This window comes from Camellia sinensis, chromosome 1, assembly GCF_055761805.1.
Source record: "Camellia sinensis isolate YWXY chromosome 1, ASM5576180v1, whole genome shotgun sequence".
In the NCBI taxonomy this organism is placed as follows: Eukaryota; Viridiplantae; Streptophyta; class Magnoliopsida; order Ericales; family Theaceae; genus Camellia; species Camellia sinensis.
The window spans coordinates 185924622-185947838 of NC_138961.1; the positions used below are offsets into that span (position 1 = coordinate 185924622).

The following is a 23217-nucleotide window of genomic DNA, read 5'->3' on the forward strand; positions in this document are numbered from 1 at the left end:
TCTAACCAGCCTCTATTGAAATGGAGCCCATGATGTGGCGTGCGTAGGCATCCTACTTGATTGTACATAGGAGGCAAGAGCCATAGTTTAGGAAAGTGTCCCTTGGCATCACTTTTACTTTGACATTGACAATACCTAATAATTGAACAATAATTATATTATTTTATTTATCATCTTATATGTCATTATATTGGTTTAATGAATTTTACTACTACCAATATAGTAGTGACACATCATGTGATAAACAAGTGTGAAAAATCTAAAAATCTTTGAGATATTGATTTGTAATTATATATCAATTTTAACTAGTAAATAAAAATCCCAATCAAACAATCAAGATAAATCAACACAACAATTTTAACGTGAAAAAATCACAATTGGAGCACCTCTAATTGTGATAAAAAAAAACCACGGGCCAAAACCACAAAACAATCCACTAAGAAGACAAAAAGGAATTACACAAGTGTACTCTCAATTACCTAGCGAATCCACTCCCAAATTGAGCCGATCCCAATGTGCCTCTTCCACCATCGTCTTCACCTCAGAATTGTCTTGCTAAATGTTGAAACCACAATGCCAATGTCGAATCCACGACGATGAGCCACTCTAGAATCCACCAAAGCTTCAGGCCCAAATTCCACGGAACCCACCGAAGAACAACTCTCTCTTTTGTGAACAAAACAAATTAAACAAACCCATTGATATAATCCTTTCAATTCATGATATAAACTGTCACAAATTTCAAAGGAAACAAGTAAAGAAGCTCAAGATGAAAACCCTAATACCCAAGAAGAAGATCTGGAAGCCGTACCCTAAAACCTGACTAAACCGCAGCTTTTATAGGAAACAGATATGTGATCTCCGCTTAAGCGCAAGAATGACCGCTCAAGTGAAGTGACTAAAATGCATGTCACTAAATAGGGTATACGCTCGAGCGTAGAAATGACCACTCGAGCTTAAAAAAATAACTCCCAATACTTTTATAGGCGAGTGAAACTTCTGAACAGATTACATCTCCGCTAGAGCTTGAAAGAATTAACATCACAAAGTTCTCTACAAGGCACAATTCGGGTTGGATTCACATCTAAATACTCATAGCCTCACTTAAATAAAAGATCGAATAAAATTACAACTCAAAGGAGTTTTGTCAAACTGGATTGTCAAGAACAAAAACCTAACAAAGTGTAATAGCTGATAATATATCTGAAGAAGCTCAGCTTCCCTCATCAGAAGCTCACACAAGCTCATGTGAGCTGACCAAGGCAGAGCCACAATTGAAGCTATAGCTGCAATCACATCTCACCAAATCAGTTAGAGCTGCTGTTGGTCCTACATTATGACACACGTGTTTACATCTAAGGTAGTTGCACTCTAACTATAGTGGTTAAGAAGTTAGGGAAGTTGTTGTGTTAACTGTACCATAGTTAGTTAACTAGTTAAGAGAGTTACTCATATAGTTGTATATAAATCCCTCTGTACTGAAAGATATATTAGTAAGTTGAATAAGATAATGTGATCTTTATGGTATCAGAGCTACGCATAGCTGTTGCGAGCACCAAAGCTTTATCTTCAGGTTAACAATGGTGAATCTTCAACAAGGATCAACAATGGCAGATCTTCAAGGAAGATCAACAATGCCAACGTCTTCAACTGGTACACCTACTAGTTCTTCTTTACCTTCAAATCTCACTCTGCTTATCTCAAATCTGAATTGTTTTGTTCCAACAAAACTTGAGTCTACAAATTATCTCATATGGAAGAATCATTTTCAAAACATATTATAAGCCACAAATCTACTTGGATATGTCAATGGATCAGAGGTTTGTCCTCCTTCTACAGTTCTTGATGAGAATCATAATGCTATGGTGAATCAAGCATACACATAATGGATCACTGTTGATGCACATCTACTTAGCTGTCTTATTGCTACATTGTCTTTATCCATATTTACATCTGCTCTTCATTGTATCACAAGTCATGAAGTATGGACTACATTGGCTACAAGATTCACTTCATTGTCCAGATCATATGTCTATCAATTGAAAACCAAACTCAGTCATCTTACAAAGAAGAATTCAATAATGGAGGACTATCTCAGTCAAATCAAGACTATCTCTGATCAACTAAGTCTTCCCGGATTACTAATTCATGAGTAAACCTAGTTTTACTTACTCTCAATGGTCTACCTAATGAGTACAAAGCCTTTAAAACAACAATTCGTACCAGAACTGAACCTATCTCTATTGCTGCCTTATCTTCATTGTTGTGTTTTGAATCCATTCATATTGAAGGCTCACTAAAACAGGCTCACACATCAAACCTTCCATTTGCTTATGCTGCTACCAGAAACAATTCCAGAGGTAGTTCTCAAGGTTACACCAGAGGAGGATATAGAGGTAGCAATTTAGGCAGATTTTATAAAAACACTTATAGAGGTGGAGGACAAGGCAGATCTAATTCATCATCATTTTCAAAACCTACCTCTAATCAACATAACAATCCTTCAAATCAACGTGGACTGATCTGTCAAATTTGTAGTAAGGAAAATCACTCAGCCATGGATTGTTGGCACATAATGGATCAGGCTTTTCAATCTTCTTTCTAAAGCCTATGTTGCCTCTTCTTCAACTCTGCTGCTCAAGCTAATCATTCCACTACTATTGCACCAGGTTCAAATTGGTTCTTGGATTTTGCGGCGACCAGTCCTTTCACCAATGATCTTAATAATTTCACTCATTTTCAACCCTATCAAGGTTCTGACCATGTCACTGTAGGAGATGGTTCTGTTTTGCATATTCATCACACTAGTAATGGACTACTTCCTACACCATCTACTTCTTTTTATCTTCGTAATTTGCTTCATGTTCCATCCATTTCTTCCAATCTTTTATTAGTTCATCAGTACATAAAAGACAACAACTGCACCATTACTTTTGATGTTGATTGTTTCATTATACATGACAAGATTTCCAAGAAAATTATTCATAAAGGTTCTCATGCAGTTGGTTTTTATCCTCTATCAGCTACATCTACTTTTCCTGCTACTCATTCCTCCACTTGCTTCAAGTCTTCCACTACTTCTCCCTGTAACAAGATCACTTGGCACAATAGATTAGGTCATCCTTCTAGTAATAAGTTGCAATTTCTTGTACCTCAAAATCTTTTGCCTACTAATGCACCAAGTTCTAATGACAATAAGTTGTGCACACATTGTTGTGTTTCTAAGAGTCATAGGTTGCTATTTCATCTTTCTAATTCCACTGTAAATCAGTCATTGGCTCTTATTCACTCTGATGTTTGGGGACCCTTTTAATGCATCTGTTTCCACTTTTAAATACTATGTTCTTTTCATTGATGATTACTGTAAATTTACTTGGCTATTTCCTTTTACCTACAAAAGTTTAGTGTTCTCTAAGTTTGTTGAGTTCAAGGCCTTTGTTGAGACTCCTCAGTTTAACACCAATCTTCAAGTTCTCAGAAATGATAATGGAGGGGAATATTTAGCCAACAAATTTCAGCAGTTTCTAAAGGATAAGGGCATTGAGCATCAGCTTAGTTGTCCTTATACTCCAGCTCAGAATGGGGTAGCTGAAAAGAAGCACAAACACTTAATTGAAACCACCATTGCTCTCATGCATCAATCTGCTCTTCCATTGTACTTTTGGTGTGATGCTCTTGCAACCTAAATCTTTCTTATTAATAGACTTCCCACTTCCAAGCTCAATAACCTTACTCCTTTTGAAGTTTTGTATCATCACTCACTTGATTATTCTTTTCTAAAAGTATTTGGTTGTAGGTGTTTCCCTTTGATTAGACCTTACACAACTTACAAACTTTAGCCTAGGTCTTTACCTTGTGTCTTTATTGGTTATGTTCCATTTACCAAAGGATACAGGTGTCTTGATGTTACCACTGGGCATATCTTTGTTTCTAGGCATGTTATTTTTGGCGAGTCTTATTTTCCTTTTTAGTCTCAGTATATGCCTCTTCCTCAATCTATTTATCATTCTCTCTCTTAACTTCATACTTTCTTTTGGCCTTCATCCAACTCAGCTGCTCCATATTCTGTTACTGCTCCTACAGTCCCCTTTATCCCTACTATCTGTCCTGTTTTCCCTGCTCCAGCTATGTGTGGTCCACCTACTATTTTTCCTTCCTCATGAGCTTACATGCCTACCACTTCTAGTCCTGCTCCAGCTGTTCCTATTTCTTCCATTTCTATTGATTTACGTTTTCTTCTTTCTACCTCCAACAATCATCCCATGCTCACCAAGTCTAAGTCTAGACCTCTTTCTTCTTCCTGTCTTTAAACTTCTTCTGCTTCTACTGAACCTGACAATTATCAGGCTGCTGCTACATCTCCTTCATGGCAAGTAGCTATGCTAGATGAGTTTCAAGCCTTGCAAAGACAAGGCACTTGGTCCCTTGTAACTTTACCTCCAGGAAAACTTGTTATTGGATGCAAATGGGTCTATAGGCTCAGGAAAAATTTCGATGGTTCCATTGCTAGATATAAGGCTAGATTAGTAGCCAAAGGTTTTCTTCAAACTGAGGGCATTGACTATCATGAGATTTTTAGTCTTGTTGCAAAGCAGCCACCAGTACGAGTCCTTTTGTCCTTATCCCTTCATTTTCAATGGTCAATCAAGCAACTTGACATATCTAATGCATTCTTGCATGGTGTCTTAGAGGAGGAAGTATATATGCAACAACCTTAAGGATTCATTGATGCCTCTCATCCTCAATTGGTTTTCAAATTACATAAAGCCCTCTATGGTCTCAAATAGGCTACCCAAGCCTGGTTTTCCACCTTCTCTTCCTTTTTACTATCTTGTAGCTTTATCTCTGGCTATTGTGACTCCTCATTGTTTGTCAAGAAGACTGCAACCTCCATTACCATTCTTCTCATCTATGTTGATAATATATTGTTAACTGGCAATGATCCCTCTTATATAGCTACTTTGGTTTAACAAATGCATGGTTCTTTTCCTATGAAGGAGCTTGGCTTACTTAATTACTTGGCATTTTTGTTTCATCTTCTTCTATGGGCTATTTCTTATCCCAACAAAAGTATGCTTCTGAGTTGCTTGCTAAGGCTGGTATGGCTAACTAGAAGCCATACTCTTGTCCCATGGCTTTCAAACCCGCTTCCTCTTCTTCCAATGATGATTTACCTTTTTCCAATCCTTCTCTCTATAGAAGTATTGTCGGAGGTATTCAATACCTCACCATCACTAGACCCGATCTTGCTGTTGTCGTGAACTTTGCTTGCCAATACATGCACCAACCTCTTGTTCGTCATTTTATTATGGTCAAAAGGCTTCTCAGATATCTCAAAGGCACCCTTGGTTATGGTCTTCAGTTTAGCCCTCGTTCTCTTACACTTCATGCTTTTTAAGATTCTGATTGGGCTGGGATTCTCTGGATAGGAGATCAACTGCCAACTACTGGGTTTTGTATTTTCCTTGGCCCTAATTTGGTGTCTTGGTCTGCTAAAAAGCACCCTACTGTGGTTAGATCATCTATTGAAGCTAAGTATAGGGCATTGGCTCAAACTGCTGCCGAGTTAAGTTGGCTTGGTATGCTTCTCTCAGACCTGCGTATTCATTTTTCCTCCCCTACATTGTGGTGTGATAATATTTCTATCCTCTCTCTGTTTTCCAAACTTGTTTTTCATGCCAAAATTAAACACATGGAGGTCGATTATCACTATGTCAAAGAAAGGGTAACCGTTAAACAACTCACCATTTGCCATATTCCTACTTCTGATCAGGTTGCAGACATTTTCACCAAGCCTCTATCTATTCAATGCTTTCATTACTTACAGTCCAAGCTTATTGTCCTTTCCTCTCCTATCAGCTTGAGGGGGCATGATAATGTATCTGAAGAAACTCAGCTTCCCTCATCAGAAGCTCACAAAAGCTCATGTGAGCAAACCAGGATAGAACCACAGTTGAAGCCAGCAGTAATCACATCTCACCAAATCAGTTAGAGCTGTTGTAGGTCCTGCATTATGACACACGTGTTTACATCAAAGGCAATTGCACTGCAACTGCAGTGGTTAAGCAATTAGGGAAGTTGTTGTGTTAACTGTACCATAGTTAGTTAACTAGTTAAGAGAGTTACTCATATAGTTGTATATAAATCCCTCTATACTGAAAGATATTTTGGTAAGTTGAATAAGATAATGTGATCTTTATAGCATTATACCTACCATTTTGCGACATCTAAATATATACAAAACAAAATTGCATCATAAATGAAAATATATATAGGATGTGTTTGGGACATTGTTTTCACATTGATTACCCAAAAATAATATAAAAATAACTTTTTCATACAAACCATTTTTACAAACTGACTTGGAATCCAATGATAAAGGCTTAGGATTCAAACAAAAATGATTGAAACAAGCTACACCAGTTTGTAAAAAAAATGATTGTAGAGCATTAGTTGTCATTTGCTACTTCTATATTGTCTCTCAAAATATCAACATATGATGAGTCCTATTATATCTTTTTTTTTGGTGTTGTTAATTAACATTGTCAAGTTTAAACTCGATACATGGGTAAGATTTCTCTATGTGTAATATTGGTAGAGATAGGTAGTGATTATTAGTGGTAATAATGAAAATATCAAGTAATAATCCGATGGGCAACGTGGATGGCAAGTACACATCTGCCAAACCACTTGTATAAATAAATAAATAGAGAATCTCTAATATGGAATCCTTTATCTCAAAATCTATGTTCTCATATCCTAATACACTTTTAATTATTAGATTATATCTCGAGATTTATGTATTTTTAATTTGCCATATCATCTAATGGTTTGATCAAAGATATATGTTAAAACTGATGTATAACACAAAATGGTGAGGCCTCACCAGATTTCACTATGACATATAAAGATTTTAGAAATGAATTTTTTGGATCTAAAAAAATAAAGATTTTGTTGCAAAAAATATTTGGAAAAGAATTCTTATTGTCGCAAGGGTCATCTCTAATGTAGAGACCCTAATTTTTGTAATTACCATTAAATCTCTAATCTTTAGCTTATTTCAATAAAGTCCTTGAATTTTTGCTTAATTGTGTTTTAAACCCTAAAATCGAGAAGCATCGCGGATTAATTCGAGTAAATCCTAATTGATCTCGGTAGATTAATATTCACCTTTAAAACCCTAGCATTAATTATTAGACCCTATAATTATGGATTAATTACTTTAAAATCTTAATTTCCGATAACGCCATTTTCGTTTAGTTTCTCGCCTTTCTTTGGGCTTTAATTTAATGGGACCAGAATTTATTATTTTATCTATTTTCTAATGTTAGTATATTAATAATAAATATCAAGGTTTCATAAATTTAGACTTGGCCCTTATATACTTCTATTTTATTTCATTCCAAATCTTAATTGTAAAATTTTATTAATTGATGTACTTGTGCCTATTATTTTATGTTTATAAATACAAATATCTCCTATATATATATATATATATATATATATATTTCTTGGAGCCCATGTAGTTGGCCATGTGATGGATGAAAGGGCCTTGATGGCATTGATGGACAACTTTGACAAATTACACTTATGGAACTTAGTCCCTAAGAAACCTACCAATCCTTTCTCCATATATATGCACACTTCTCCCCCTCATTTTACACATTTTCAGCCATGCACTAGAGGAGTGAGTGAGACTGATCTTGGAAGAGAGAGAGAGAGAGAGAGAGAGAGAGAGAGAGAGAGAGAGAGAAGTGAATAAAAAAAGAAGAATTTTGTTGAGTCTTGTACAACAAACGTAAACCTAAATCACCTCTTCTCTTAAGTTCTTTTACCACTTGTTTTTCCCCTCCTAATACATGTTATTTGTATATATATGTTGTAGTCTAGGCCTACACTCTTGTATAAATGTGTATTAAGCAAGAAATGGCGTGTTTTTCTTTCTTTCTTAAATTTCCAACAACAATTCTTTTTCGCCTTTTGAATTTTTTTTCCCCCATCAAAACTCCATAAACTCAAAATCTATTTTTATGAGGTAATATTTGGTATGTCTATAGTATTTGATAATTTTGGTAGGACCTAAGGATGTATTTTTATGACCTAAACAATTTTTCTAAGTTTGTTACTCATAGAACCAGAAAAACAATCAACTTTCTCTATTTTTAGAAAATTCTAGAAAAATAATCTTGAGTCCACATTCATCTAAAAATATTAATCTTGGTGTTATATTCCAATCAAAATTAGTTTGAACTCAAGAGAGTGAGAGGTTTGAGAGATAAATCGATTTGTGTAACAGTCAATGAATCTGAATAGATATTTTTAATTCTGCATTATCTTAAAATCTAAAATTCCCATCCTGCTTTTGTAAATTGAGTTTGAAGCTAGACTCATGTATCTACAAACTCACATGAGGCCAGGTACTTAGGGCCAATAAAAGTATTTTTCCATAATTATTTCCCTACAAGTTCAAATCTGAAAATCTAAAAATTTGTGTTAATGTACTCTTAATTGGCTTGCAACTCTTATGTGCTATGTTTCTTGAATGTTTAAGTCTTGATATGTAAACTATGATAAATTGTAAATTTTTTTTACCATGCATAAATTACTTTATGTTTAGTTTGGCTTCGTAATTATCTTGACCATGCTTTGCTATAACTGAGAGCATATTGCACTTGATAAAATGGAAATCAAATAGGGTGGTAATGAATTGCGATCATTGTACTAAATTTTATGGAATAATGAATGATGGATTCAAAATTACAATATAGTGGAATGTATTCCATTTTGGTGAAGTCTTGCACAAGTGTGTTTTCGAACCCTAACATGGCACGGGAGGTATTCTGGCTGCTCAATGGAATTGGGAGATATAAGGGTGGCAGTGAGGGTCTCACATAGGGAAAGTATCCCTGGAAGCCCGTTTTCTTGGGACAAACCGTGATGTCACCACTCAGGTATGTAAACTAGGTGCGTGGGCATCATTGGTAATTGTGCGGTAAGCGACACACTAGTGATTATGCAGTAAGCAACGCATTGGTATTGTATTAACTAAGGGGGAGTCAGAATTGCCTGTGGCTAGTGTTAGTAGTTGGGTAGGAACGACATTCCGCAGGGAGTTGCCTAGAACTAACTTAATTGACTGTTATTCATGAGCACTATTAGTCATGAGAATTGAAATTGACTGTTATTCATGAGAACTGAAATTTATTATAACCTTTTATTAATTATTATTTTTGTTGTATATTATGATCATGCCGTTATTTTACTTGTGTATTTGGAATGGCAAAATGGACTGGGTGTGTGTGTTTACAAGGCATTCCAAGCTCATGGCGTTTTATGCCAGGTAAAAGCGAGTTTTACACCGAGAATGGAATCCCTAAAAGCTTTGAGGAACCATGGCTGCCTTAGAGATTAGATTTTCTATTGCCTGTATTTTGGATGATCTTTTTGTATCAAGAAACTGATCTGTAATTAAAGACTTGAAAAAATATTATCTGTAACTATTATTAATATTTTCTTTTAGTGTAATTATTTGTATTTTGTGCTAAAAATGTTGTGTATCTGCTAGTTAAATCCCGGTGTATTGTTGTATTATATTATTGATGTTCCTAAAATTTGGGGCGTCACATCTAAAAAGTCCTCTCGATGTGTATAAAAAAAAAAAAAAAAACTTTTAGGGACAATTTTGAAAAATGTTGCTAATAAATGCACCTTTAAGATCAAAATAATTTGGTGCCAAAAAAGTTTAATTTTTGAGAGAAAAATTTTGATCATAAAAGGATAGTAATTTTGATCATAAAAATTTTGCTAATAAATGCACCTTTAAGATTATTTTTTTTTTGTTAATGTTTTTTTATGAAAATATTAAAAAAGGAAGAGAGAGGGAGAAGGAAATTGAGGAGTAAATAATTTTTTTAATGTTTAGCTAGTGATTTTGAATAGCTAAATTTGGCTAGCAAAAAGTAGCGGAAAAAAAGAAAGAAATACACCTCCTGAGATTTGATTAAAATACGAATAGCCTCCTGTGATTCTAAAAATTACATTCCACCCCCTGAGATTTTTAATTTCATAACAAATCGTTCTTTTATTAATAAATCATCAAGTCACTTAACAATTTTTAATAATGTTAGCAATATGTTTGAATTAATAATTTAGATAATTTTATTATTGTATGGGAGAACAATTATGAATTTCATTTTTTTAGTTAATTTTGTTAAATAAAAAATTCTAACAAGGAGGTATTTGTAATTTTCTAAACCACAGGAGGCAATCTGCACTTTAAGCAAACTTTAGGGGATGAATTTATAATTTGCGAAAAAAAAAATTAAAAAAATAGGCAATTGGCTATACCTCATTGGAAAATTTTAGATGGTCTATTGCAATTATTTTTTAATATTAAAAAATAGGCAAATAGCTCTACCTCACTGAAAAGTTTTAGATTATCCATTGGAATTATTTTTTAATATTTTGCCTTATTTTTTAATAACCAAGTTAGACTAATTTGAGGATTTCTGTTAAGTTTTTGTTATTGACAATCCCATTTGACAAAACTCTTTTCAGTTGTAAGTTTATTCGATCTTTTATTTTAGTTAGGCTATGAGTTTTTAGATGCAAATCCAACCCGAATTGTTTCTTGCAGACGAGTTTGTGATCTTGATTCTTTCATGTTTGTCACTTCGTTGACAATGATCATCCAGTATTTTTTAATAGGATTTATGAAAAAATCTTTCTTACTTAACATTTGATGAGAGTTTATACATATTTATACTCAGTGTATTATCACTGAGTTTGTTACAAAACAAACTAACTAATTCACAATCTAACTAACTACCAATATAACTAACCATAACCATATCTATTATCACATGTGTGAGCTGAGCTATATGTTGGCTTCTCTGTTGGCTGCACTCGTGCCTTGAGCTTGAGCTGCTGATGCTGAGACGAGTCTGGCTTGAGCTTGAGCTGCTGACGCTGAGATGAGTCTTCCTCAATACTCTTATCGTTCCCCCGCAAACCAATGGGGCTGGAAAGCACCATTAGTTTGTCCTTAAGATAATGAAACCGAGAAGAAGACAGAGGCTTAGTGAAAATGTCAACAACCTGATCAACTGAAGGAATATAAGAAAGAGAAATCTGTTTAGAAGCAACTCTTTCACATATGAAATGGCAATCTATTTCAATATGTTTTGATCATGCATGAAAGACTAGATTTGAAGCTGAGGCCATAGCGGAGACATTATCACACCAAAGAATAAGGGAAGGTGAACAAAAGATGGACAACTCTTTGAGAAGCTGTTGAAGCCAACATAACTCAGTAGCAGTGTGAGCCATGGCTCTATATTCAGCTTCAGTGGAGGATCTAGAGACACTGGCCTGCTTTTTAGCAGATCGGGAAATAAGAATTCACTACAAAAAAATGCACCTTTGTCGACTAATTTTGGCGACTAAAAATTACTTTGTCGGCATTGGTTCAAATATATAGCTACCAAAATATTTTAGTCGATAAATATTTATAATTGGCGACTAAATTTCAATAGTTGGCAAAATTTAATTTTTTAGCGACTAAATAGAAGATTAGTCGCTGTTAGTGTACATTTCAGGTGAAAAAAATAAATTTAATCTATAATATTACTTTTTCCCGACTAAATTGTAACTTAGTCGCGAAAGGTGACATTTAGCGACCAAAATGTTCGTCGCTGTTGAGTGATAGTTGGCTACCAAAAGATTTTAGTCGGCATAATTTACTCCCTTTCCGACTAAAATTTAGATTAGTCACTAAAAGGTTGAAATTTCAACCCGCGCCACTTCTTTTATTGCTGCCCGCGCGTTGATCTGCTTGGCAACAGTGTATCACTCACAACTTCACAACAGTGTATCACACACACACCTCACCAAATCTCACACAAATCAGCCCCTCTCATCGTAGCCTACCGTATGGGCGCCATTGCGACGACCGCCGCCACCGCCACCGGCGCAACTCACCACCGTCGCAGCTGCACATCACAGGTTCTCTCTCTCTCTCTCTCGCTTTCGCGCTCTGCTTCTCACTCTGTCTGTGCGTCCGTCTCTCGCTCTATCTCCCACAATCTATACTTCTTCTGTGTTCATATATATATATATAAATATATATGTATGTGCAGTTTTTGTTTTTGTTTTTTTTATTATATATATATATATTTGTAATAAGCAGAGTTATATATGCACCTTACTTGCTTTAGGGTTTCAATTTCTGTATATTTACTCTTGCGTGAAACTCTCACTCTGTTGACCCATTTTTAGAGTCAATTTGATGCACCTTACTTGTTTTACGGTTTCAATTTCTGGGTATTTGATACATTGTGCCTTTGACTATCTTATTTTGTAAGCTAGCAGATAGATTGGGGAAGATATATATATATATATATATATGGGGCAAAGAGAATCTGGTGTAGGAGCTGTACTATTCTTTCTGGCACGGCATCACTTACTTTTCAAGAGAGTGAAATATCAATACATAGGTTAAAGGCCACTTTATATCGTAGTTTCACTTTTGGCTTAGGGGAAAATTAGTGAAACATCTTTTGCTCTTTTAGATTTTTTGGGAGAGCTTTCTTTTGGAGAGGGTTTACAGTTTATTTTATTTATTTATTTATTTATTTAATTTTTTTTCTTCTTTTGTTGGTATATGCCCCATCTGGCGTGGTTGAATAAAATTACTTCATAAAAAGTGTGTGTGTATCCTCCATGTTATCTGGATATGCTTTCTCTCCATGTGATTGACAGAAACTTGTATGTTGTGCATGTGCAGTTTTCTGTTGAATGCTCTCTTCCCTGGATGCTGGTGGATCATATGATTGAGTCCCAAATTGCAGGTCTTCTGGAGAGTGTTTTAATGCCATTTGACATCTATAATGATTCTGCTTAGCAAGCATTAGTTATTCTCAAGCAACGCTTTCTCTATGATGAAATTGAAGCTGAGGTGATTGAATAAAATTGAAAAAAGTGAAGTTTTTCTTGTGAAGATTCTTTGATGATTTTTGTCTATTTTGTGGAGGTTTTTCTTGTGCATGGAAAATCTGCATATAATATGTTTTCCCTTGTCATACAATCTGAAACTTTTTGGTGAACTTCCAGCATCAAAGCTAATATTTAATGGAGGTGAGCAAGGATTGAAGTTTTGTTTTGGTGTTCCATTTGGTCAGCTTTGAAATGGAAAAGTTTCAGAAAAGTTTTGAATCATAAGGGAAATGAAAAAGAAAAAAAAAAAAAACTTTATAAAATGCAATGAAATGTTTGGAAACAAACTTTAAAACCCATCCACACACACACATTTATATATATGTATAAGATCAACAATTGATTAAATGAACACGTTCGAGGTCTTTCGGTAATGGCTAAAGGTTAAGAACGATGTTCAACGAAGGTCAAATAAATATTGAATTTAATAAACAAAAGTTTAAAGTATTTATTTGGGGATATGGAATTTGCCTCTAGAAAATGTATGGCAGGTTCTATTAATTGTAGATAAGAAAAAGAAGAAAGTGTTTGTGAGAACAAAAAATCTCCACTCCGAGCTTCAAACTCACTATGAGTGTCTCAATGACGTGTATTTTATTCAGTTGTGAATATTTTGTTTTCTTTTTTAGTTGGATCATTGTTTTGATATATTTGTTTCAAAGCTGTGTGAGACGATTTTTACCTATTACAAAAGTTGGGCAGCAAGGTATGCTCTTGCTCTGTGGTTTGCACCTGTCCTATTAAAATTGTTTTATCTTACTATTTCTTTCTTTCTTTTTTGTTTTTTTGGGTTATGAAATTCTTTAGTGAGCTACTTGATCCCTCATTCCTTTTTGCCCTGGATAATGGGGAAAAGTTTTCTGTCCAACCTATGAGATTCGCTGCACTACCTAACCTTGGTTAGGAAAGAAAAGAGGGATAAGTATGGGAGAAGAAAAAAACAACAGGAGAAGGGCAATACGATGATAAGGAAAGGGAATAGAGAGCAAGTGTAGCTGGCTATAGGGTTTCTTAAATTGCAGGCAACCCGCCAAAGTGCCAAAACCAGGTATATAAAGGAAGAAACCTTAAGAATCTTGCCATTTTTTTCTCAACCTATGTATCATCATCTCATGTAATCTTATGTCTCATGTCAGTTAGTTAATCATATTTGTACTGCAACTAGCACTTTAAAAGCTTTAGGGTGTGTCAACATTCACACATCATAAATACCCTAGTATGAACTGAAAAAGAATGAACAGAAATTATATTTCTGGGTTCTGTCTTATACATATTTTATTGTAATTGAATAAACCTGAGCAACTGTGTTGCGATCTTAATTTTCTTAAATGGCTGAAATTTCATTTTCCCACCCATTTTTGTTGTTATGATAGGATCTAAATTCTGCACACCAAAGCTTTGCTCGGTTACACAGTGGATTCTTTGGAATACCTCACATGTTTTCCCTCGTCAGGTTTCTAGGGTCTAGATCATTGCCTTGGCTTATCCGTGACCTCCTGGATCATGTATCGAATAAGGTATGTAATGTTATGCAGTTTGTGTGTTTGGTGAATGATGATGGTTATTAGCTTGAATAATTATCTTGATGCATCCCTTAAAACCTTTATTGAATTTGTTTTATTTGTTATGAATTGTGTTGTAAACAACTGATTAATAGCAAACTTATGATTTCATTAGCTATCTCTTGTTAAGTCACCAATTGTCCTAAAAGCTTAAGCTGTTAGGAAATGGGCCCAACAATGTATATCAAGCTATCCAATGCCCTCCCTCACGTGCAATCTCATCTTGCACGTAGAGATGTAAACAGCTAACCAAATAGAAAGAGAAGCAGACAACCAAACAGAGAAGAAGAAACCAAACGGGGACCGAATACCAAATGCCAGAGGAGAAACTTGAACCGAAGACGTCTCTCAACTGAGCTTTGATATGATGTTAAAGTAGAGAGAAATATTATCAAAAGAATGAGAGAGCTTAACCTAGAGGGTTAGCTATATATTGAAATGAGTACAGCATTACATTGACATAAATACCATCAACAGTTACCAAACCCCTAAAACTACGGTGTTTTGAAAGGATTTTATCCTCTTATATGCCATGGATTATTTATTGCTCTTGTCTGGATTCCATCAAAGATTTCTAGTTGTGGTTTTCTCTAACTTTCTCTGGCTGATCTGTTTTAGATAACTACCCTTGAACCAATGATTACAGGACTGCAAGATGCATTGCCAAAATCAATTGGACTTCTTCCTTTCGATGGAGGAGTAACAGGTAGCTCAGAGTAGAATATAATTTTGCCTAAAATATTTAAGTCGTATCTTTTCCTTGGATTGAAGTTTATTTGTATGTACATTAGGTTGTTTGAGGCTTGTCAAAGAACATCTTAACTGGGTGTCAAAATCAGAACTCAAACAGAGGTTCTTCGTGGAATAAAGGAGTTGGAAGCGTATTATACTGGATGGGGCTTCTTCATATTGTTCTGGTGAGTTTCATGCATTATTTTTTCATTATACCTTTAAAAACCTCATAAGAGGGTGGGAAGTAAATTTCATTGCACTAACATATATATTAAATTAGTGAACAGGCAAATGTCGGATGACCAAGTGTATTTGTTGAATTTATAACTGAGATTATTCGGTAAAATATTGAATCCAATTAAATGAAAATAGTAGTATAAATGTCTCTTTATAGGTACACACTAGAACAATTAAGCAAAGAGCTTAAGTTAAAAGTTTCTGCACTCTACTCTCATACAAAAGTTTGTTGATGACATGAAAAACTATTTTTTCTTTGTAATGCAATTTACTCTTTATAGATTGATAGGGAGAGATATGATTGCTTAATCTGTAAAGACTAAATTATAATGATCAATTGCATCTCTCCCTATCTGGTCAATTATAACGATCTCAAATGTCTGATTAATAGCTACGTTATTTGATAGAAGAGTCTAGATCAGAGCTTACTAAGTTGATTTGTAATAATGTAGTGATCAAATTTTTAACTGCAAGCTTCTCACAGTTCTTGTCTCACATGTGCTACAGAGAGAAGTGGATATCACGCATTTCATGCAAACAGCCCCATGGTTAGGCTTGATTCCTAGTGCAGATGGGCAAATATTGCAGTCCCAAGATGGGGGAGATAGCCCTATAGTCACTCTCTTCAAATCAGCAACTTCTACAGCTGTGTCAAACCCAGGGTTCTCAAATCCAACAGCATTCTACACCATATCAAAACAGGCAGAAGCTGCTGGTGCGTAGTTGCCTACCATCTCTCCTTGAATGAATGGTTTATTGGGGAGCTTCATTTATGTACACATGTTTTTTCTAAGTTCACATTATTTTTTTGTTTGGATATCAACTACCGAATGAAATCTAATAACTAGTCTGGATATTTGATAGTTTAAAACGACAATATTTTATTTGCATACTCAACATGGATATTTTTTCATTTCTTGAAGCTTAGTGCTAACTATATACTTTTCAACTAATCTGAACCTCTCTATAAATCATTTCTTGAAGCTTAGTGTGATATACTTTATTGACATAGCTTTGCACTATAATAAGCTTAGATGCTCTTATGTTCTTGGTGTTCACCATAGTAGCAGGCATACTATTTCTTTATTGATTTCTTTCTACTTTGGGAACATTAGTGTTTCACTTACGCTACCCACACGTAGTTTGAAACAGTCTTTGCTCCTTTCTGTTTTTTTGGATAAGAAATGGTTGTCCATTATCTGTTGTCTTCAGTTAAGGTTATTCAAGATTTGTACTGCTCATGTATGTATAGCTTACAAGATCCAAACTTTTTGAGTGTATAGGGTTTACCTTTGTTTGGTGCTTTGTCAATAATATTCTACTCATAAAAAAGGGCCTCCTTGAGAAGTGGTTACAGAGTTATTAATGTGAGAAAGGTTTAGAGGTCAATGGTGGCCTCAAAGTTTGGGTGTGTTTGGTGTGACTGGTCTAAGTAACTATGTTTGAGGTGACTATGTCCAGTTGTAGGATGAGTTCCTCATGCATGTTCATTTCCTATGGTGGCTTTTTTTCTTAATTGAGGAAAGAAAGTCTGGTTAGGTTTAGTCAAGGAAGAGAGCAGGAAATGGAACAGGAAAATGCTTAAGCTGATAAACAAATACAACTTCATTATTTATTTCATAAATAGTATTGACAATTATGTTAAATAATCTTTGGTTGTATATTTTGGTTGAAAATATACATTGCTCTTATAGTAGTACCATATGAAAAATTTTGAACTTTGAGTTTTCAGTAACTAGCAATTTGATTGTTTCATGTTTGTGTACCTCGTTTTGTAGTAAGATAAAACGTAATAGATATCTTCTTGTGTTCCTAATCTGATGAGGCTCAACTACAGGAGTATCTGGAGGGATCTGTTCAAGCATCACCAAGCAATCATGAAGTGCTAGGTGATTCAGTAGCCTGGGGTGGTTGTACTATAATATACCTACTTGGCCAACAACTGCACTTTGAACTGTTCGATTTTTCATACCAAGTCCTCAATGTTGCAGAAGTGGAAGCTACACCAATTATGCATACTCAGAAGTATGCTCCTTCTGTGTAGGTATAAACATTGTCTTTTATATATAATTACTTCCTCAATTACATAGTTAATTGTTGATTTTCTTTTATTCTTGTTGATTGTTACCTCATGATATTACCGCGTATACTTTGAATGCTAGTCTATTCATAATGTCAACCTCTTTTATTGTGTTGTAGCTTGTATTTCCATCTCAATGGTTCCTCTAACTGTTCTTATATGTGGGGGGATCATTGCCCTAGTTTGAGTAGTCACCAAGTGTACCAGTGTTGCAGCCCTAACTGTCATTTACTGCTTCAAGGACTCTCATTCTATTTCATGTGATTAACCAGAAAAGATGTCCATTTAGGTGTATTTTTGAAATTTTTCATTTGCTGGAATTTCAGGTGTGGAATGTCGATCTAGGTGTAATACAGCAAAGGCTTTAGTTTATCTTCATTAGCAGCAGTCTATTGTCTTGATTAATCTAGATGAGATGCCAAGATATGTAGTATCAAAATAATATTTCATTAACTTGGCTAATGGGCATTTATTTTGGTGCTCACTATAGAAATAGAGATTTAAGGGACAGTTGATGAGTACAAAGCCTATATATGTGCTAACTTCATATAATGTGTGGCGTTCGCATTTTAGTGCGTATTTGAGTATTTGAGACATTCAAAATAATAGGTTGACGAGGGGACTAAGTAAAAAAGGAGTGCAGAAAGTGCAGGAAGATTAAGAGTGGAATGTGACTATCATTACTCTTTCTTATATATATATTTATGAAATCGGAATTACAGAACTAATATGAAAATCAGTGTCTTTACATAAAGCAACATATTCTTAAAATCTCCTGCCGTAATATTGATGTTCTTTTATTTTTAGGAAATTATAAACTAAATACTATTCATCTAGCAGTCCAAACATGAGCAGCTGAGTCATCTTTGAAATGAATTTTAACTCTGACCGTCATGTAAAACTGATTCCAATAAAATGATAATTAATTCTTTTGTTGCATTTGGCTTTTTTTTGTTTTTGTTTCTGACTGAATTCTACTTTCCGAAAAAGGGGTGGGAAGCCCTACTAGAAGCAATGAAGAAAGCAAGGAGGTTGAATAATCATGTGTTTTCGATGCTGAAAGCCCGCTGCCCGCTGGAAGACAAACAGGCATGCGCCATTAAGCAAAGTGGTGCCCCGCTACATCGCATCAAGTTTGAAAACACAGTCTCTGCATTTCAAAGTGGTGCGCCGTAGAAAGGTTCTTAAGTTGATTCTTCCTTCAATCTCTGTTGCCTTTTTTATTTTTGTTTTATTATAGCGACCCCGGTCTTTTCTCTTTAAATTATTGTATCCGGACTTAGGTTCTGTGGATCCTGTCATTACTTATTGGTTGTTGTTGTCCTTTAATCTCTTTGTATTTGAAGTATAGGTTGTGTTGGGCGGGTCTGTTACAGGTTGGTTGATTTTGGATGCAAATAGGTGATGCCCAGATTTTGGCCTTCACGCTCGAGCGGAAGTTTTAACGCTCGAGCGGTCCCTTCGTTGTTGCTTCTCCGCTCGAGCGGGAATCTTGACGCTCAAGCGTGATTTTCCATCCCCCAGTATTTTGCTCTGCAGTTCTTCTGCTCGAGCGGTAGTTTTTACGCTCGAGCGTGATCCCTTGTTTTTGCTCCTCCGCTCGAGCGGGGAGTTTGACGCTCGAGCGGGTACCAGCGCCTGCAAAACTTCTGGAAGGGTGCAAATGACGCTCGAGCGGCTTTCTTCACACTCGAGCATGATTCTGTGTCTTACGCTCGAGCGTAGAGTCGATTATATCAGTCCGTGATTTCACTTTTTGGATCACTTTTTGACCTACCTTTTCTTTCTTAACCTTTAAAAACCGCCATTTGAGAGTTTCTCTCTCTACTCTCACCTTCTCTCTAAGATTTGATCTATTCCTTGTGGTTTTCTACCCTAGTTCCTTTGGAAGAAAGGTAGAGCTTCGCGAGATCTTTCTTTTAATCTGAAAAAGAGAGGATTTGGAGCACTTTGGATTTTGGGTCATCATCTTCATCTTCTCTATTTTAGTTGTGATCTTCAAGGTAGGGATTTCCTACTCTATTTTATAAGCTTTATTCTAAGTTTTGGTATTTTAAGATGTTGGGGTTACTTAGATAATTTTGGGAAAAACCCTAGTTGTATTTGTTAATAAATTTGTAAAATTAATTTAAGGGAATTGGGGGAATTTGGTTAAATTCATGAAATTGATGAATTCATTGATTAAATGGTGTAGTTGGATGATTTAAATCACTCACCTATTGAATTGTTGATATATTTATTTCCAGTCTAGAAATAACTGTTTTGGGCTATCGGTGGAGGATAGTCGTGATTGTTGTAGACATTGCATGTGGATTAGGAATAACTGAAACTAATCACATTGGTTAAGTCATTAATTTTGACTATTGAATTAATACTGAAAATATGTGTATTGGTTGAGCATTGCATTTGCATATTGTGTGGGAGGAGATAGGGGATGTACTCCACGGTTTAGGGGAAGATAGGGGATGGACCTCTAAACCGGATTTTCGTTTGGGAGGAGATAGGGGATGGACTCCATTAGCACCATTTTTATGTGTGCTTATTATATTGAAGTGTTTTTACATGATTATTGATACAGCACTAAAATGTGTATCAAATGGGAAGTATGAAGTGTTTTGATATGAGCATGAGTCTCATTTGTTTTGTTGATATTGGAAGTAATGTGAATATGATGTATAATTCACTGTTGTGAGTTTGGCCAGGTTCTGAGCCATGTTGATAATAATGGAAAGTGAAATGTGTCTTAGACATGTTTAATGATAAAATTGATTATCTTGGTTAACCATCTATTGAATGCTATGGCTTTATTCAATGCTTATATTTGGTTTAGTATTTTTCTACTGGGCTGTGGCTCACCCTTTATGGGAACATCATTTTCAGGTTCAGGTGATAAGCTACCTCCACGGACTTAGCCTGGAAGGATTTGATGTTTGGGATTTTGAAGACTTGTCTTTAGTTATAGGTTTTATTTTGTTATTTTGAGATTTCATGTAAACATTCAAGCCTAGGGCTTAACTTGTAAATGAGTTAGTACTCATCCTTTTTGTGTCCAAGTGTTAGCTTGGAAAGATGTAAGCCCTTAGGGCATTTATTTTTGATGTTGCAGGATGTTACATGTGATGTCTTTCAATAAGAATACTCTGATGACTAACTCAAATGATTCGTTTTCTTTTATAAATGCATGTTAATGTTATGGTTATTATGGGTTTATTTGAGGGCGTTACAACTTGGTATCAGAGCGTACCGGGTTCGAATACTTTGGGTACGTGGGAAGTGATTAGTATCACAATGGGTTCGTCTCGCTTGATAGAGACTTAGATGTACTATTATGTGCTTATATGATAGCATGTTTATGTGATTATGTGGGTATGGAACGTAGTTTCTAGGATGCTAATTGGACCCTTGAGTTTCTAGTAGTCTTGTTGGAAAGGCACTTGATCAATGCTGTTTCCAACCGGAACTATAGTAACGCTTCGGGACTATTATTATCCAGGAATGAAATTCGTAGGTGCTTATGTGATTATGTGCTTACGTGGAATGAATTATTTTTGTCCAATGCATTAGGACGCGAGTGTTTAGTTTCGGCACATTTATTAATGTGCTAACGTCTTTGTTTGTTTCCTTTATTAGGATGTCAGGACGAGGACGAGGACGCGGTAGGCGTGGTAGGCCGGGTAGGCAGGAGGTACCGGTGCCAGAGGAGATTCCGGCAGTTCATGAGGGAATTGGCCAGGCCAATGTGGCCGAGCCAGTAGGCCAGCAGGCTATGGGCGTTTTAGCCCGAGAGATAGCAGGGGCATTCAGGGAGTCAGTAGGCATTCTTAGGGCTGAGAATCAAGCCCAGGTTGTTGTTGCGGATGCAGGACCTTCCTTTCTGAAGAGGGAGTTCTTCCGGTCTAATCCGGATGAATTTGTGGGTGATCCTAAAGAGCCGCTTAAGGCAGATGAATGGCTCGAACAGACAACGAAGACGTTTGAGATGCTTGGCATCGAAGACGAGGGGTTGAAGGTGACCTTGGCATCATTCCAGTTGAAGGGGGATGCGGGTCAGTGGTGGAAGTTCACTAAGGGGCGTATAGGAGGTACATGGGAGGCTTTTGTGAATGCTTTCCAGGAGAAGTTCTTATCTCCAGCAGTTAGGGAGAAGCTGAGAGACCAGTTCTGCCAGCTTAAGCAGTCGAGTTCTTCAGTGGCCGAGTTTGAGGCTGCATTTACTAGTTTGTCCAGGTTTGCACCTGAATTGGTGGCGTCTGAGGAACGCCGTTGTATTGAGTTTGAGAGGAAGTTGAGGCGTGGCCTCAAGCTGAGAGTTGGGGGAACTATGATTCGGGATTATGGGCGTTTGGTTGATGCTGCAGCCCACATGGAAATCATGATGCAGGAGGAGGAGGATGGACAGAAGGGCTCCAAGAGGAGTCAGGATGGTCAGAGTGATGGTAGGAGACAGAAGGGCTTTAATCCCCAACAGTCTCAGAGTAGCTTTTCTAGATCGACTTTTCCTGTGCCGAGTGCTAGTTCGGGGAAAGGCAGTCAAGGAGACATTACCTGCTTCAAGTGTGGCCAGCTGGGCCACAAGTCTCCAGTTTGTCCTCAGAGGGGAGGAGTGCAGAGAGCAGCATCATCTGCGGCTCGATCTCAGAGCCAAAGTCAGGGTAGAGGCCAGCCACTCTCGTGTTATCAGTGTGGTCAGCCAGGGCATATGAAGAGGTATTGCCCACAGTTGGGTGGCACACCTGGTGCATCTGGTTTGAGGCAGATTCAGGGTCAACAGCCAGCTCAGTCGGGTCAGGCCTCGAGGGCCAATCAGGGGGCTTCATCGTCTCAGTCGGTGCAGCAATCTTATGCTCCTAGGGGTGAGCAGGTTGATCAGAGGTCATCTGGGCGCGTGTATGCTGTTACCACGCAGGATCGTGTACCGGCTCCATCTGTTGTGAGAGGTACTTTCTTGTTTTGCAACTCGGTTGCTAATGTTTTGATTGATACGGGTGCATCTCATTCCTTTGTGTCTGCTGCATTTGCATCTGTTTTGGAGTTGGAGTTAGCACAGTTAGCATCTCCTATTTGTGTAGTGTCGCCTCTTGGGGGTGAATTGATTTTGAAACACGGTGTTAGGGGTTGTGATATAGAGGTTGATTACCATAGAATCCCATTTTCCTTTGTAGTTATGCCTATGAGAGGTTTCGATGTTATTTTGGGTATGGACTGGTTATCGTCATACCAGGCAGTTATTGATTGCTACCGCCAGAGAGTCACTTGTTGTACCGTGAATGGTGAGTGTTTTCATTTTCTGGGGGACCGTGTTGGTAATGTTTTGCCACCGGGGTATGTTCCACGAGGACGGAGTGAGCTTAGTGGTCTACTTGCTAACCTCTCGATTAGTGAGGACGGTGAGACTCAGATTGTGTTGCCAAGGGTGGTGTGTGAGTACTCGGACGTTTTTCCCGAGGATCTTGTTGGTTTGCCACCGCATCGAGAGATTGAATTCTCTATTGACTTAGTGCCCGGCACAGCGCCGATTTCTATGGCACCTTATCGTTTTGCCCCAGCTGAGTTAGTTGAGTTGAAGATCCAACTCCAGGAGTTGCTAGATAAAGGCTTTATACGTCCTAGTGT

The 23217-nt window shown here is 36.6% G+C and overlaps 1 protein-coding gene across 1 annotated transcript; it reads left to right on the plus strand.

Moving 5' to 3' along the window:
• Positions 1 to 11931: 11931 nt before the first annotated feature.
• Positions 11932 to 18833, plus strand: LOC114280866 (protein PIR-like). The gene is given in 10 exon segments (XM_082917997.1): positions 11932 to 12003; positions 12902 to 12955; positions 14367 to 14510; positions 15174 to 15261; positions 15347 to 15400; positions 15403 to 15426; positions 15429 to 15472; positions 16032 to 16239; positions 17362 to 17568; positions 18595 to 18833. Coding segments are annotated over 9 exon segments (732 nt in total). The 3' UTR covers positions 17406 to 17568; positions 18595 to 18833.
• Positions 18834 to 23217: the final 4384 nt, after the last annotated feature.